Here is a 19,353-nt window from a genome sequence, read left to right on the forward strand (position 1 = left end):
AGTAGATTGGTATGTTAAGTGATAACCAAGACATCCTCGTGTGTGCCCAAGATTTGCTACTGTCGAAAATCTGCGCCTCAATCCGAGAACCTCAATTTACCGGATCGCAGCAACTAAACATTATTCGCACCAGCATGAGGCGAATTCTACATAAAGACCTCGGACTATTCTCTTGTAAGGTCTAACTTAATCAGGAACTGAAGCAAAATTACCATCATATTCGTTATCGCTTCTTTGTTTGGACTTTAGAGCAACTCGAAATTGACACTACTTTTGCTCACAAAATCCTCTTTTCGGTTGAGGCACATTTTCTCTCAGCGGCTATGTCAACAAGCAAAACTGCCGTACTTCAGACACGGAAAACAGGGATTTCATCGTCCAGAAGCCATTGCATCCTCAGCGTATGTGTGTTTTGTATGGTTTATGGAATGGCGGCATTATTGACCACTTCAAAGATGAAAATGGTAACAACGTTATGGTTAACGGAGTGCGCTGTAGAGATATATACACAGCGGTTAGAAATTTGTGTGTGTGAAGGGAAGAAAGAAGACTGCCACTAAAAATCTATGTTATGCTGACAATTCAGAAGCAATTCAGATACCTAAACACAATACTGATTGAGGTATTCGTGAAGAAATCATCCAACAAATACTGCAAAATTGGATTGACAGGAAGGACTACAGTCGAGCGACCCGAGGCAGTCATTTGAATGAAATCATCTTCCTACCTAATCGGACAGTGTGCTATTTTCGATAAAATAACAAACATTAATCCATATTGAACGGTGTTTCTTTGTAACCATCTCTCAGTTCAGTATTATTTGATTCCTGTTATGAACTTGGAAATTTTGTCTCAGTAAATTCTTCAACAGTATCTGAAGTAAAACTCATTGAGGTTTACGAAGCTACCTAACAGACTCTTGACAAGGGTGCAAGCTACTTCGTTAAGTGCATAAATTGGAGGCTCTTCGTGAAACAGCTTTAAAAATTTCTAAAATGGTAATTATGCATATATTGTAAATACAACTGGCTAAGATTTCTCAAAGGAGAAATTTTTACACATTGCGGTATCCATTTACACCGATTGCTTTGTCCTAGCTTTTGATCTTGTTTGGGAGGCTCTCAGTTTAATATAAGTTTGCTTAATCTGTAAAATATTTATTTTTTAAGATACATATGTAGGTGGGTCCTTCCTCGCCTCTCCACATGATTCACATTAAGATTCAGACATTTGTCTCAGCGATGCAGCAATTTGTCCAAACCCTTTGGAAAATATCAGGACTCTGGCTATTTCGCACTTTCCTTACATTCAGCTTCACTTCATCACCAGTTGACAGGAGATCAGGTCGCTTATGTCGAACCTGAGCTCTTCTTCAGAGAAACGAAACTAGACATACGCGACCTGGTGTCTTCTTGACGATAACGCTCACCCCCACTCAGCACGCAAAGACACAAAATTGAAGAATTAGGTTGGAAACGGCTTACCTACTCTCCATACATTCTCAATTTAGCGACAAGTTATTTCTAATTTTTCCGGTGTTAAAAGTCTGTATTGCAAGGTGAACGTTTCGAAACAGATGAAGAAGCCAAGTTGAATGTGACGAGAGTGCTAAATAGTCAGAACCCTGATTTTTTTGCAAAGCTTTTGGGCAAATTGGTGCAACGGTGAGACAAATGCCTGAATCTCAATGGGGATTAGGTGGAGAAGGGAGGAAGGACACACCTACACATGTATGGATAGTTTACAAGCGTATCTTAGAAAATAAATATTTTACAGCTATGGGGAACTTGTATGTTGAACGACCTAGTATTTTCTATTGCTGGTCACTGAGTTAAAACCCATTCAAAAGCTGGGATCTAGGTCAACTACTGTGTTTGAACAAAAATGCAGTGTAAACTCCATGAAAGGATTATTTGCATATATTTATTTGTGATTGGAAAGTAGGGGAACTTGAATCACTACAAAAGTAGAAAGATTACTTTTACCTCTAAACTTTCTACCGACTAGAGAGAGTTTAGTTCTTTTGGCTTTCCAGTGTCTAAAGTGCAAAGATAAATCAGAACAGTTTGAGAAAAATAAAACAATCAACAAATTTCAAGATATCATTTATTATAGAATGATTCTCTTTATTACTTACATTAACTTAATAATTTATTTACTTTTCACTTTCTTAAAAGGAACTATCCACATAATATTCAGAGACGAGGATCTCATTAAGGGAATTGGAAATAATTATAAAATATAACGAACTTTTCCAATTACGTCTAAGGATTTTTTTTAAAAATATTAACAGTAAAAACTAAAACAAGTTTGAATATCACAATATATCAATGTACACGATGATGCTTTAAAAAATAAATATACAGGGTGTTTCAAAATAACACCGACAACGTTTCGGAGGTGATTCCTGACACCAAGGTAAGACAAAAAGTATAGACAAACCTGGCTGCACAAATGCCTCCTTTCGAACAGGCTGCCAAAAACATGAAAAAATCAACTGTAATAAAAGTCCATAGTTCCAAACCTATTAATTACCGTAGTCGGTTCAAGACCTCACTTAGGAACTAGTATGTACCCTATCTAAATATCCAAGTTTCACAATCATGCGGTACTTCCACAACAATTTTTACAGAGGTAGTTGGTGAGTACTTCAAATTATATGCCCATAGTCAAACTCCCTCTATAAAAATTGTGCCCTGAGTACCTTAGGAAATGAAATTTTTGAGTTTTACGTCCAACGATTATGCCGGCTTGGCTAAAGGAGACCGTGAAGATGAGAAATGAATGAAATGGTGGAACCAAGAAAGTGGGAGTAAACGGGAGAACCCCGAGGAAACCCACACACATGGTTTGTCCACCACAAAGTTCACTTGGTGAGAGCAGGGTTTGAACCCGGGACCCCATGCACCAGAGGTGGACGCTCTACCAATGCGCCCCCCCCCCCCTCAACCCGAGTACCTTAGGATTCTTAAACATATATTTTTGGATAGAGCATACATTATTTTGTAAGTGAAATCTTGAAACGACTGCCGTAGGGTCCATAGTTTTGGAGATATGGACCTTTAAAAATCATTTTCGGCAGCCTCCAACTCCGAAAGGAAGCATTTGTGCACCCAGGTTGGTCTATACTTTTTGTCTTATCTTGGTGTCAGGATTCACCTCCCAAACGTCGGTGTTGTTTTCCAAAAGCAAGTTAAAAATGGGTCTGAAGGGAAGTCGGAATGCAGTTTTCAATATGTGAGATAATAAAATTTTTGGGACTATATAGCACAAAAGCTACTAGTTTTACAGGAAGCGGTGAGAACTTTAATTTTATTTTTTAAAATTTTGATGCTAGCGAAACGACCTTAACGATTCTTGTTAATTTTCACGTGCTGTAAGTAACATTATCCTAACTGAACACAAAAAAATATTGATCACTGACTCGTTCCTCAGCTTGAAAGTAATCCCGATTAAATTATCGAATTTTTTTTGTAGATACAGTAATTTTTGTTCTTATCAAGATTAAACGAAGGGTAAAATTATACGAACACAACGTAAAATTTTTAGGCGTTCTACAGGGTGTATCTAAAGAGCAATAGAGGAGTATTCGAATCATATTGAATTAAAAATTACATGGTGTCTAGCAAATTTCTCTCAACAATTTCCCGACTTTTTCCAGACTTTTCCCCGACCATTTCCAAATTTTTCCCGACTCATTCTAAAAAAAATGTTTTCGTAAAATTAGGAAAGGTTGAATGTAATGAAAAAGTGTACAAGTTCTTACCTGATCATAGAATGTCTCCTTCATATATGCAATGAAACAATCTAATCATGCAATTTTTTGATCTCCTCCTCTATGGAAGCAACCTGTTCTGACAACTGATTTACCGCTTCTATGTAGAAAATAGAAAAACGGTTGAGATGGATCGCAATGTATTTAGGAACACTTTTAAAAAAATACGATGTAAACGTACTACATCGCGATGCATTTAGGAACGCGAGGTTTATCGGAGTCGCTCCGACAAGCGTCAACATCATTTCCAACATGTGGAATTTAATTCCATTTTTCCCGACTTTTTTTTCGCAAATTCCAGACAGATCCCCGAATTCCCGTACATTTTTTAAATTTAAGACAAATTCCCGACTGCTAGACACCCTGAAATTAATAAATCAACATTAAATCTAATCAGTGGTTGGTTTTTAGTTTAACGCTCAATAAAAGTACCGCGGTTTCATGAAATATGGACATAAAAATTTAACGTAGGATCGAAATTACATAAGCCCTACCGGTAATAAAACCCGGATCGCCCGCGCCAAAGGTGTATACAGTAACCGTATTACCAGAAACGATAACTTTCTAGTCACTGGCATGTATGCAATGATACTTATATAATGATCCTCCTTTCATTTCATAACGAAATCAATAGTAATTTTTCTGTAGCACTTTTCATCTTCAGTAGTTATTTACGCAAGTGAGTGTATATCCATATATTGCACACTTTAAATTCCTTTACAAGTAGAGCTCATTTGTGGCTAAGCGGTTAGCGTACTCGTCTTTGGCGTGGGAGATCTGGGTTCGATTCCCGGCGGGAGCTTATGTAGTTCGGATTCCACGTTAACCAGTAGGTCCCGTCTCATATAGCCTCGCTACTGAAAGGGACGTTACACTCAAAATAAAGTCAACTCCTTTACAAGTATCCACAGTTTTCTTATGCAATTCGTATTCTGAAATTAAAACTGAAATAGGAATCACGTTTCAGATTTTTTTCTACTTTTCAGTTCAATGTGATTTTGTTGTGATATGAAAAGAAAATCATAACATAAGGCATGTGTATATTTCTTTGCTTCTCAGTGCAGCATACTAGACAGTGGTACTTCAGATTAAAAGAATTCTTCTTATTAATAATTTCATTCAATTTTCCTCCAAGTACAACAAGTATTTAAATATTTTTGCAAATGTTTCAGGCTAATTGACTCCTCGCATTTTTTTCACTCTTCTGCAACCAAAAAGTAGTTAATGGAGATAGCAAGATTTAATATTTTTCAGGGCAGGCATATGACAAAGCCTAAATTTCGATGTTATTTGAGGAAAGAATTTAATTTTTCCTGGCGATGTGATTTTAGTGAGTCTTCTCAGGACATCAGTCAGGTGAAAGTATTGACATCCGACGTTTCGAACGAAGACATCGCATTCATCTTTAGGGATTGTAATGAAGAAACCAGAGATGGGGCATCTATATATGGTGACTATTTAGGGGTGGTGGAGCTATGAATGGTGGCTTGTGATTGGCTGAGAAAATGCTGGCTCCTAACTGACTGTTGTTATGGCTACGAAAAATGGCTTTGTTGAATGTCTCTTTTCAAATGGCTTTGTTGAATGTCTCTTTTTCAACTCAGTCCAATCTGGTCGGCCCTTTTTAGGAACCAGCATTTCCTCAGCTAATCACAAGTCCCCATTGATAGTTCCGCTCCTAAATTGTCACCATATATACATGCCCACATCTCTGGTTTCTTCACTACTATCTCTGAAGATGAATGCAGTGTTTGCATTTCAAACGTTGGACGTCAATACCTTTACCTAACTGATAGCTCAAGAAGACTTACTAAAATCCGATGTTGTTTAATTGTTGAAATTTAGCATCCCTTTGTAGCATGAAGGCTATATGAAATTCGGACCTACAAGATAAAATCTGAACCACTGTAATGCGTTCAGTGATCTCCCACACAGGTAAAAACCCGGAACTACGTGCACCAAAGATGTGCGTGCTAGCCGTGAGACCAATATAGAGGGCTAAATTTCACTTTTGATTTAATCTTCAAAACAGCTTGAACAAGAACGCCGAAAATGTGGTACTCTAACCAGAATTAAGGAAATCAATAATGGAATAAACATGGTTTTATTGAAATAGATTTTTTACAACTTTTTTTTGAAGAAATATATAAAAATGGATGTGCGATCCTAGGAACTACATACAAGTATTGCGCATGCAAAATTAACATGTAATCTATTTCCCCCCATTTCTTTTGATTTACCACTTAAACAGCCTCAAGTGTAACAGTACAAGTAAAGAGCTAAATCTGGCAATATTCAAACCATACAAACAGAAACAGTTAGTAAAATAAATAAAACCTGTTCCTACTAAATATCTGACTGATAATTAAATGCTTGTATATGTAGAAAATGTTTTCAACTGCAGATGAAATAAAAAGATATCGAAATTCCTGTATAGAAAGGTGGACAGATCAAATGATATGCACTAGAAAAACAAGCATACATGAAATTAGCAATTCCAAACTGAAAGAACCGTTTTATGTTAATACATATTACGCTTAGCTTCAGTTGAATATAGGAGAAAAACGAAAGCCTGCCTAGAAACATACTGAATTAGGTTGAAAGCCTCAGCAGTTTAAAATAAACATTATTATAAAACATGGTAAAATAACCTAACAAAATCAATATAGATCAAGTCTGAAAAAAAACTTTTACACAACACACTTTTCGTATATCACAATATCAAGTAATCCGTCTTTAGTTTGTATAAAGGTAAAACCAATACCAATATCGTCCTAATGACACATGCAGTTCTATTGTTCCTGAAAAAATACAAAATCCCAATTTGAAATGACACTGATGGTTATACTTCAGCAGAAACCCTATAGAATGGCTTCACATAAATAACCCTCATTACTGATTGTAGACTAGGAAAGACTTAGTTCCCGTATATTTCTGTGCAAACTCCATTCCTGACTGGGTGGGATCTGAGAAAGCCATGTCGCTGATGGACAAAATCATTCCGTAGGCGAACTGGGCTCTGGAATAAACAAAATAAAATCGTTATGAACATTTTAACAGAATCAACCACTAAGCCCTGCTGCACAACACACAAGTAAATATTATTTATACGGGTAAATCCATGCTAAGTGGTCCAAAAATAGAATAAATCGTTGCTTGACAGTTTCTAAAACGTCTGATTTTTTATGTCAGTTACCTTACCACGTTGTTAGTTCAAAATAACTGTTAATTTGAGTGACCATATATATTTTAGTGAAATATGTCTATACAGTAAACTTTCGGTTATCCGTACTTCTGCCTATGCTTATTTCAAGGTATAACTTCGTGAAATGAAAATTAAATGATATTTTCACAGTAATCGGTCAACACAGCAACATCGTTCGCTAAAGGTGACAAGAAAAAATGAAATGAAACCTTTTTAAGTTTTACGTCCCATGGTTATGCTGGCTAGGGGTGGAGAGAAAGGAGGAGGAAACGGGAGAACCCCGAGAAAACAAACAAACACAAACACACACACAGTGTTTGTCCATCATGAAACTCACTTGGCGCGAGCTGGGATGGAACCAAGGACCCCATGCACTCGAGGGGAATGCTCTACCACGGAGCTGCCCCGGTCCTAGGTATAATTTTGTGTTAATAATATAGGTACCTATAGTCAAATCTGAAACTCCTAATTTTTTTTTATATATATACGTATCTTATCATACAGACCTATTATGAGGAGGAACTATATTTTTATCAGGTCCCTCACAGAGATACTGTATATACCTGTAAAGTACGCATTTTTCACTTTTCTGAATTTTTAATAATTTCTATTTTTTAAAAATGAGGGGACGTCTAAGGCTTGAAACTTGGTGAACGAGCACTTCTCAATCAGACGTCTTTTTATCCAGAAAAATTCATCTTCGTGATCATTTGCCTTCTTGCAAAAATTGTCTGTTCAACTCGGAACTTTTAATGTCAATTACCTACTTTTTGAAACCTACTTTTCGCCTGCTATATTACATAGACGATAACGGCTAATAGATAGTCTTGCAACTTACAATTTGCTGACCATTTTGGTCTTCGTTGCACATCGATAGAACAACTAGAGGCTGAGATACTTCAGATTCGATAACCTCTTACAACACCACCAAATGGCGCATCTTCGAAAACAAATATGGCTGTCACTCGAAACCTAATGTCACTAAAATTAAAATAATGGTTGCTTTGAACTGACGACATGGTAAGATAATTGCACATCAAATATCAGATTTTGTAAAAAAAAAAAAAAAAAAAAAAAAAAAAAAAAAAAAAAAAAGTCGAGCAACATTGGACCACTCGACATGGATTTACCCATACGAGATTTGTTCATTTTTTTCATTTTTATTAAAAAAAACACTATTAAATAAGTTGAAGAACGATATATTTTCTTCAATTTCTTCTGTTTAAAAAGTTGTGAATAAATTAATCAAAAAAAAAAAAATAATCATATTGAACAGATTGTTTCCATTGATCAACACGCGAATACGCAACTTCTGAGCTCTATTAGAATTCGAAAATTTTATCTTTTACGCGTCAAGTTTTTTTTTTTTTTTTTTTTTTTTCATTTTTTCAAACTTTAGGCCGTTTGCGCGATCTGAAGATTCAAAGTGTGATTTTTTTCGTTATTTTTACATTGAATAGCACGTGAATATGCAACTTTTGAGCCCTATTAGAATTCGATACTAGAAAATTTCATTTTTTCGCTCCATCCGAATCTACAGTGTGTGCAGATAGGGAAATTTTGCAAAAGAAACTTATTTTATAAAATAATCCCTTCCAAACGACCCAGTAAGGCTGAAAGAGAAATGGGTTCTGAAAAACATACATCTGTACTTAAAATTCCTGGACTTTTCCGGGCTGGTGAGAACCTTCTACGATTAGTGTTAATCAGGAGAGACTTAATCAAATTTCTGTGGTCAAGAAGGTTGCTTTCGGTCTGTGCCACATTCTCTGACGATTAAAAACATGAATGTGTTCAATACACGAAACATATCCCTTAAACTACTCGTAGAAATAAATAAGTTATTAAATTCCATGAGAAAAAGCGGAAAGGCTATTACTCACCGCAAAAAAAATATGTAGCAGAATTTTCTTCTATGTGCAACAGGTAGCGCTTTCGGAAGCTGCTACTTCCTTCATCAGTCTGTGGTAGACTTCAAAAAGGATAAAAAGTATGAAGGATGGTTAAAAAGTTAGGATATGTAAAAAACCAAACTTCTGTCAAACATTAAACTCACGGGAATGGAAACTCACTGACATTGTTCACTCCTGTTCACTGTTTTCTGTTCTTGCTTTCCAAATGGTGAAAGTATGTAGCGAAAAGATTACTCCATATAATATTTATTTCTCCTCTATCCAGGTTAAGTGAGGGCCTTTCTTTGTGAATATAATATGATTCTTTAATTTTTCGTTCCGTTGCTCTTTTTGCTTTCCGCTTTTTCTCATTGAATATAATCACCGCTCGCAATAGTGTGATATTTATTAAATTCCATTGTTGCAGAGGATGAAACATATGTTTTCGCTACAATCCTACAATTAAACACTGAACTGCTAACTGGAAGCATCAATAATTACCAAAAGGAAAAGTAGTCTACCGAAGTCGAAAGTGAAGAAATACTGGAATGTCGCTACGACAGCAAGGGAATTATTCAGCATGAATTTGTATTTGAGGGACAAAGTTCTCATATTTTGTATCTGAATATATAGCAGTCGGACACAGTAGTCATCACCTGGGATTTAACACTTTGACTGTCACCATATCTTTTGACCATTATTATTTGTGCGCCGCTGGGAACAGTTCGCCAATAATTTTTTTCAACCTTTGTTTTAGGCGCAGAAATGTATGATTTCCTTTCTGTCTACTTTTGCATATACGCGCATATCCGTATTTAGGTTAAGTGCTATTCTGTGCTCGAGCACAGGGCGGCAGAATTTAGGGGGGCGGAAAAATTTCGGAATTCTTTCTATGATTCACAACAAAGTAATATTTAAAACTAGCAACCCGCGCAAGCGCGAGAAAATATGTTAACGTCTTTAATTCGCTCTAGTTACGGTAGTGTAGTTAGTATTTAACTATCTTATCTCATTATTTTTAAAAAGTCATCCTCTCTCACCAACCCCACCCCAAGGGGTGAGAATGAACTTGAACATCATGAAAATTGATACAATTAAACTCAGCGACCTCGAAAACTATGAATTCAACACTAATATCTGTCGTCTTCGATTACTTTTAAAATCTCAACCCTCACTGTAGAGTGGAATATGACCTTGAAGTTGAATTGGATTAGAACTGTCACTATTCATCTCAGCGACCCCCAAAAATATGGATTAAATTCTAATATTGGTCTTTTTTTTTTTTTTTTTTTTTTTTTTTGAGGGGGTGAGGGGAGAATTATTTAGTGCACAGGGGCGGACAATATATAAATACGGACCTGCATACGCGGCGTGGACATTGAATTTTGACTGCTATGCCACGTTTTTAATTGCATACACATCTATAAAACAAACGCGATAAAAGTGCAATATATTGTTTGTGTATGAAATTCCATACACAATGACAGTCAACGTGTTAAAGATACGCTACATCAAAAGATGTCTGCTAGGCATTATAGCACGTGGGAACTACAGTATTAAAACCCACAGTACTTCTTTGTAATCGCCATGAAAGTTCTGGTATAATATAGTGTACTATAGTGATTCTATGATCTTATCTAAAGTAAGAACTACCTATCTGTAAAATATAGAAATTCTCCATCTTATATCCGCAACTGCACAAAATTATACCTTTAAAAATGAATAAAGTAAGTTATCCGAATGAGAAACTTACCTTAAGCAGTTCATAAGTCGTGTCGCAATTTGCTTGCGCCGGTGACTTGCCAAAGTCCATATTCGACTAATACCACATTTAACAGGAATTGGAGTGCCTGAACAACAATACAACCGACCAGACTCTGAATCTCCCTTCTGATCAGCAATTACACGGTAAGCTTTAGATATAGGCTCTGCTACTAGGCAACCAACTACTCGCTTCTCCATGATATACAGAAACACCTCAAAAAAGAAAAAGGAATAGGGTTAGTTGTCGACTATATAGCAATATAAACCACCATTTTGATCACCTGTTGGCCAACGATTTAGACTGTAGTTACACTGAAAGTAACAACAATTTTTATATTAGTGATATGTTATTATGGTTTCACTATTATAGGTCGTGTATAATGCACATTTCAAAACAGACATATTATTGGGATGTAAAATAGCATATAATAATATTGTAAAACTTTGTCCCATATGAGAAAATCTAAACTTTCCAAAAGTGTATAATAGGCCCTACGTTACTTTTCTGTTTTTAGATCTAGATTTGATATTTGAAAATACAGAAACAAAAAAGGTTAACATTTGGAAAGATGTTTAGCAGAGACCAGCAAATATTAAAATACTGGCAGTCCCAACTAACCGCCTGTTTGAAAAATCGAAGAGGATCCCCATTATGCACCACAGTTTGATCTACTGCATACACACAAATACACACAAATCCGACTAGTGTACTACAAACAACTACCTAATACAGCCCTAATGTTCAACAGGGTAAATTGATTTAAATCAGTCTGATTTAAATCACCTGATTTTTATAATAAAAATCGTTGATTAAAATAGAATTTCGGAATAATTTAATTTGAAGTGAAATATCAGCCAGATTGTATAATTATAAAGTATCAAATTTTAGAGCAGTCAACTTATAATGGACTGAAGTCTAGCTCAATTTACATGCTAGGCTTCTAAAATATTATCTGATCTAAATCTGCAAGTTTTGAACCGGTAATGAAACAATCCTGCTTTCTTCTCTTCGTAACATAGTTTGTAAATCGTTAAATACTGCACCGGGGAAATCACTATTCGACATTTAAGACGAAAATCCTTTTATGTTCGCGTCTGTCTGTCTGATCCCAGATAATATGGGCGATTTAGGGGGTCCTATCTCCTCCCTGAAACTAGTTTTTTTTTGTACATTTTGCATAAGTTCAGGAGAAATTCATGTATTTTATAACTGAAGAAAATAAATTACTTTGCCTTTGGCCTTCACGTGCTTTATGTTCAGCTGTGTTAGTTTAGGGTTCTATAACAATTAATTTTATCTCCTTTCGACATAATTAAGATTGATGTACTGTCCAAAGAACCTCAGCAAGGTGAAGCTCGGTGGTTTGTCTTTGCCACTGCTTTTCATCGGATGAAGATGTCTAATGTAGGGACCAGGAATCATAGTTGAATTCAGCCATATCTACGTCGCCCTCCTGAGTTGCATAAAAAGTACGTAAGTTAAAGTGTGTGTGTGTATATGAAGTAACGGTGTTCGAACCATCCTTGAACCTTATTAGTGCCTCCTGACAAAGTATGAATTTGAATTATAGTGCCTAGGGACCTACAGTTTAATGTAGATTTCTATCCACTTTAGTACGCACCGGGGTTCGAATTCGCAACTCTCTTGATACAAGGCATTTATCTTAACCATTGCTCCACAGAAGAAATCACCATTCGACATTTAAGATGAAAATCCTTGTGTATGGGCGTCTGTTTCTTTCCCGATAAGAGGCGTATTTAGGGGAATCCGATCGTTTCTCCGAAAGCGAATTTTACGTATTTTATATGTATTCGTACCGCAAACTAGTTCTGGACCGCCCGATTAATATATATATATGAGTGTGTGTGTGTGTGTGTGTGTGTGTGTGCCAAATATCAATAATTTTTGAAAAAAAAAAAAAAAAAAAAGCCATGTTGATAAACGTTGCTGTACCTTTTCCTTGATGTTTAGAAACAATGTTTGGGATTGAAATAGGTGAACGATTGGAGATTAATTCAAAATTCAATCACAATATTTTCACTTAAATGGCATAATTAACATTTAATACTCATTAATATTATATTTTTTTTCAGTTCGCGACATGTATTATTCGAGAAAGATAGATTTGATTTAAATTTTAAAAAATCAGCAAAAATGATTTTTTTTAAAAAAAAGTCTTTTTTCACCCTGATGTTGAATATTATTAATTCACATAGTTTATAAGTTGCAGTATTAGGTGTTTCCACTATATATATACAGGATGTATCAAAAGTCCCCTGACATAAGATAACTGTTATTATCAGAGTTACAATAAAATGTAAGAGGAGAAACCGTCTCCAAATATGATGTTTTCAATCTAAAGTGAAGGAATTTTTAAAATCTGATGAGCCGTTTGAGCTGTACACTGTTTATGCACCCAGTAAGTGAATTAAGTTACTGTCTTGTATGCTAACGTGTCTATGGCCAGCCCTCATTTCAAACATGCTCCCATTCATTTTATGTTGTGAGTTCAGGTAAATCGCAACGTTGCACTTTCATTTAACATTGGATGCATAAACAGTGTACAGACCAAACAGCTCCTCCGATTTAAAAAAATCCTTCACTTCAGATTGAAAACATCATATTTGGAGACGGTTTATCCTCTTACATTTTGTTGTAACTGATGATAAGCGAGTTGCCCTATGTCTGAGGACTTTTGAGACAGCCTCTCTCTCTCTCTCTCTCTCTCTCTCTCTCTCTCTCTCTCTCTCTCTCTCTCTATATATATATATATATATATATATATATATATATATATGTAATGAACCTGAAAGTTGTGCACAAACTCTAGGAGGTCATTCGTGACAACAAAAGGAGACCCCAAAAAATCCTCTTGCATGTTGTCGAATTTGGCATCGTGTACGCTGTGCATATCTTTCTATTCCGTTCCAATTGTCAGGATTCGAGTTACGATTCCAAGTTGATATCCCTGTCACTCGTACACGACGCGGAATTCGACAATGTGTAAGAGGACTTTTTGTTTTCTTTTGATGTTACGAATCACCTCCCGAAGTATGCACATCTTTATGTTCCGTTCCAATTGTCACGATTCGATTCTCGATTCCAAGTTGGAACCCCTGTCACTCTTACACGACGCGGAATTCAACAATGTGCAAGAAGATTTTTTGTCTTCTTTTGATGTCACGAATGACCTCCCGGAGTTTGTGCACAACTTTCAGGTTCACCCTATATATATATATATATATATATATATATATATATATAAAGTGGGATGAAACTTATTGGAAAGAGGTTTAACATGGTTGAAAATTCTAGTTAGAACAGCAACTTTCGAAAATATACAAACCGAGAAGAGATCTCTTTAACTATACAGAAAAGACATACAGTAGTCAAAGAGCAACAGCAAAACAAAACAGAATATTGGAATCGAAAAGTCCTAGCCCGAGATTATCAAGTTTACACTGGACATTAACTTATTATTAAGCCTCTATAATAGTTTTTTTTTTTTTTTTTTTTTTTTAAATACAAATATTCCCTTTTTCTCTGGGTACAGCCTTGTTACTGAGGGGAGCAAACAACCAGGAAAGATTAGCTATCACAAATCCAGTTGTTTCAAGAAGTAAACTGAATTAGTTAATGTCTTCATATCTAATTTTCGAACACCATATCGCGTCAAGTTTACTGGATTCTAAGATGAGCAAGTCTCAAGGGATAACGTTTATAATCATCGATAAAAATATACGAAGTGTATATTATTTATGTTATTTTAATTTGTCACAGACTGTACAAGAGCAAAACATAATTATATAGACATATAACCCGTGTGATAACAAATAGTTGCTTCAAATCAGAGAAAACTTCCAAGGCATCTGTCTAGCATGAATCTGCTTACCTTGCGTCTGAACCCTAGAACTCTGGATTGACGCAAAATATTATTAAACAGATCAAAAGACCAGTAATTTGTAAGTAACGTTACTTCAATTTCTTCGAAGACAATTACACGTACATTATTCGAAAGCCTGCACAATGTGTAGAATTTCCCAGTTCGGTAGGAAGAAAAGTCTGGAACTTACATGAGAATAAAAATGTTAAGCCTCTGATCACAAGCGTATATCACCAAGGCAAAGAAACGTTTCACACACTCTTACTTTCTACCCCCCTCCCCTATCGTTTTACGAGGAGCGTCCAATAAGTTATCTACCTAGACAGGAAGTGACGCCTGACACGCACACTAAGGCCCCTGTGGGGAACCCTGCTGCGCAATTCGAGGTCAGTCGGAGCAATGCAGTGGCCGAAGGCAGTGTTTGTGTTACGCCGCGTAGCGAATGTTTGTGTGATGGCCCGGAAGATTCAGGCTGCCATTGCTGACTGTGGTTTCAAAGTGTTGAATCATCCTCTCTACAGTTCGGACATGGATCCTAGTGACTATTTCCTTTTCCGAGACCTAAAGAAACACCTGCGGGGACAAAGTTTTTCGTCGGATAACGAGGTCCAACAAGCTGTTTTCTCAATGATTAGCAGGCCATGACAAAGACTTTTTTTACTCTGGGATTTCTTTGCTGCCCACAAAGAGGCTACAGTGCATAGGCCTCCATGGGGACTACATCGAAAAACAGTGATGACCAGGTGAGCACTTCTTCCTGTCTAGGTAGATAATTTATTGGACACCCCTCGTACGTTTACGTTTGTTTTATGCGAGAAAAAAAAAAAAAAAAAAAAAAAAAAAACTTATGAACTATCAACAACTGGGATTGCATTATTGTCTGTGAAGAGCCGAGAGGGAACTGGAGTCCAAATCGGAGATTAGAATGAACAGTGCTTCACCGAGTTTACTAGTAGGATGGCCCTTCTCTGAGAGACTGTTGAAACGTTATGAGCACACGAAGTATAATATGACAATCTTACCTTGCTAGCACTTAAGTTTCGTATTCCAACTTCAACAAATCCCAAATCTCGATCCACTATTTCCAGTACTTCCATTACTTTCTTCCACCAACTCTTGGGATCTCCAGAGTTCACCAACACTACATAACCATCGAGGAAATCTCCCACCACGCGCTCCTGCTTGTAACCCTTTTAAGAAAAAAACGATGAACACAATTAAGGAAACATTTATACTACAAGCTATCCAATATTATAAGGCTGTGTGAATAAATATTATTACCACAGAGAACTCAGATGCGTGACTACTTGAACAGAGATACGCAAGCTCTTTAATTTCTCATTATTTTTTTTTCTCACCTGCGCATTGTATGAAGGGACTTATTGTATATTACAATATTGCTTTCTGTTTTACACAGCTTAGGATAGAAGTCAGTGGAGAGCTTTTGTGAACGCGGCATTGAACCTCCGGGTTTCATAGGCCATAGAGTTAGTTAGCTTTACACAACTTTCTCCTGGTCGATCTTCTTTACACTTAAGAGATCTCATCCCGGCGAAATTAACATACCGCTAATTTTACAGTAATTATGTGATATCTTCAAATAGATAAAAGATAATTGAAATGTGGAACAAGAGCGCCCTAGACCAGCGTTTCCCAACCTTTTTCAACTTGCGGCACACTACGGGTGTAACTTGAATTCTCGCGGCATACTCATATTATTATTATTATTATTATTACTATTTGCAAATTTAAAGTACCATGGTAATTTTTTTCTGTGATTACTGATCTCCTTCTCACAGAGACGAAAGCTTGATCACTGATTTTCTCCTATGCTAATTCATTATACTAATTTTTTATTCTAATTTTAAAATAGAAAACAATTGCGAAAACAAACAAAATACGCTTTCTTTTTCGAAAACTGTATCCAACCTTTCACTAAGAACGAAGATCACTAATAACGAACGAACAAACAAATGTCTTGTACTTTTAACTTTGCTGTTTTAACCAAAACCGGTGCATATTATTGCAATCACACAGCTTGCGATGCGTCGAAGTCAAAACACAGCTGTTGAACAAAATGTTGTTCTGTCATTCACGTGCGAATAACTGTTCTACGAACGTTCACTTGACGCGTACCGTACAAGTGCTTCCATTTGTCGGTATTAGTATGACTCTCAATTGAAATGTAACATAGCAGCTAACCGTGGAAATGTATACGAGCCGAAATACTGTCTGCTACACAGTAATAGATGTAGAATAATATATTACAACTACAGTAATTTTTTCCATGGTAGAAATTCATAGTAATGTGAAATACAAAAATATACATTTTTTTCCTATGTCTTACAATTTGGTTGCTATGGAATTAACAATTTTGTTTCGATTTCCTCGCGGCACACCGGTTAGGAAACGCTGCCCTAGACAATATTATTTTGCGTGAGGTACCGTTATCACAAGTCACCTAGTGGCTTTCCGTTTTCAGCCATTTAAAAACGCGAAAATAAATGCCGATTTTCAAAATGACTCGAAATCGAAAGCAGATAAGTGGATCGTGAGAACGGTATCTCATGTAAAATAATATTGTCTAGAGCGCTCTTGTTCCACATTTCAATTATGTTTTATCTATTTGAAGATATCACATAATTACTGTAAAATTAGCGGTATTTTAATTTCGCCGTGACGTGGCCTCTTAATATCAGGCATTACCATGATACACTTAAGGAGACGGATAAGTATTCCAAGTAAATGCTGATGGAATAAGACAGTACAGCAAAAACGGGAAAGTTCGAGAAAATCCATTGACACGATTTTGTGTAACACACGTTCACAGGTCCTGAGATTGATTCAGGGATTTTCCATTGCGAGAGAAGCTGAATAGTTTCCTGCGTTGTTCACCTGCTACGAGATCGCTGTCGGGTTGTTAAGGCAATTATGGTAGTCCAGCCAACCATCTTGCAAGTCGCTTGGAGAGCTAGTAGAATCATTATGGCAAGTAGCAGAATTCATTGTAGTCTTGGCTAATCACCGATCCCTCTACGCCAGTGATTCCCTAAATTATACTCCCTCCCTCTTGTGAAGTAAATATCAGTGTATTTAAACGATTAGAAGAGTGAGAATACTAGTAAAAGGGCATTATAGTGGTGATAAAATTTAAGTGTTGCAATTATTCATAATTCTAATATCGCGCTTCATTCGTTCAAGCGTTCGAGTGTTGTATTTTCATATATAGTTTTTCTGGAAATATGAAATAAATATTCAGCATCTACATGACGTACCCGAATTTCTTTTATATGGTTGCACACATTTCATGCACCTACTACATCGTTGCATGTACATTTGCCGGTTTGAAAAAAAAAAAAAAAAAAAAAAAAAAAAAAAAAAAAAAAAAACTTAGCCTCTCCATATTTAAGATTTACATCGATAGTTTTTTTCCTCTGTATTACAGGCAGTACAGTGGTTCAATGGTAGAGCATTCACCTCTGGTGCGTGGGGTCCCTGATTCGATCCCAGCTCGCACCAAATGAACTTTGTGGTGAACAAACAAAGTGTTCGTAGCTTTTCTCTAGGTTTTCCCGTTTCATCCCACTTTATTCATTCCATCACTGCATTCATTTCTTATCATCACAGCCTCCTTTAACCTAGCTGGCATAATCGTAGGACGTAAAACTGAAAGATTTCATTTAACTTTTTCCCCTCTGTATTACGGGTATTAAAATGCCCAATTCTCCCAACACTTAGACTATTCTTTGTTTTTTTTTTTCCCCTTTCCTTTTAACATACTATACTAGGCTCCCGAACAAAGATTACCTTGACCGAGATATGTAGTAATTACCATCTTCCAGGCGAGATCACAATTTTAAGGTACCAGATGTAACTAAGTTCGACGCTTATTCAGCATTCTTTTCTAAGGACTAGGAAGTAGTAAACGATTCCCATCCGTTCGTCTAACACTTGCCACTGCCATGTCAGCATCATCAGTGTATGGCCACACATCTGAATATGGATCCATGCTGCACGCCCGCATGATTTGAGCCTTACAAACTTCGGACATTTCGTATTGGCGTCGAAAAAACATACAAAAATTTGGCTCAAAGAACGATTAAGGAGAAAATGAAACTTTTATTTGAACTCATGTACCATAAATATTGTTCGCAAACTGCTGCAGCTTTTTTCACGTTAGAATAATTTTAAAATGAGAATAAACATAAAAATGAGATGCACCATCCTTAATAAAACATTACAAATATGTAACTATTCATGAACAATGATTAAATATGTACTTACAAATTTAAAACAATTAATAAATACAGTATAGTCTCGAAAACTCAGCCTAATGTGGAGGAGGGTAACCGAGTTTATGAAAATGCCGGGTTATCGGGAATGGGGTTAAAAAAGAATAAGCACGAGTGTTTCCTCAGAAAATACTGCACAGTACTTATATGTATTGATTGCTTGAGAATACAACAGAGAATAAACTACCTAATTACCCTTGAACAAAGAATAAGTGCGTACTTTATGAAGGCATAGACCTCTACTAAACATGAAAATGAAAATTAATGAATACACACTGTACGGTAATCTACCTGATAAGACAGGCCTCAGAAAAATACCCGAGGCTATATGAGACGTGGACCTACTGCTTAACGTGGGATCCGAACCACATAAGCTCCCGCCGGGAATCGAACATGGGTTTCCCACGCCAAAGGCGTCAATTAAGAAACAAGTAGTCAACATCTGAAATAGTCTTAAAATTTTCATTTTAAATATTTTTAAAACCACAAATTCACAAATTGAAATTCCCTGGCATTTTCCGGTTTTCCAGGTTTGTCGCTA

General features: G+C 36.3%; 1 protein-coding gene across 1 annotated transcript in view; it reads right to left on the reverse strand.

The window, feature by feature from the left end:
• Positions 1 to 5,860: 5,860 nt before the first annotated feature.
• The window catches only part of eco (Establishment of cohesion), a 30,739-nt gene continuing 17,246 nt past the window's right edge, over positions 5,861 to 19,353 (reverse strand). The window contains exons 5-7 of the mRNA XM_081738319.1: positions 15,543 to 15,710; positions 10,626 to 10,849; positions 5,861 to 6,794 (exon numbers count right to left, since the gene is read on the reverse strand). Of these exons, the coding sequence (XP_081594445.1) occupies positions 6,668 to 6,794; positions 10,626 to 10,849; positions 15,543 to 15,710 (519 nt within the window). The 3' untranslated portion in view covers positions 5,861 to 6,667. The remainder of the gene's footprint in view (positions 6,795 to 10,625; positions 10,850 to 15,542; positions 15,711 to 19,353) is intronic.

Source organism: Thermobia domestica, chromosome 2 (assembly GCF_964235325.1).
Source record: "Thermobia domestica chromosome 2, izTheDome1.hap1.1, whole genome shotgun sequence".
Taxonomy (NCBI): domain Eukaryota; kingdom Metazoa; phylum Arthropoda; class Insecta; order Zygentoma; family Lepismatidae; genus Thermobia; species Thermobia domestica.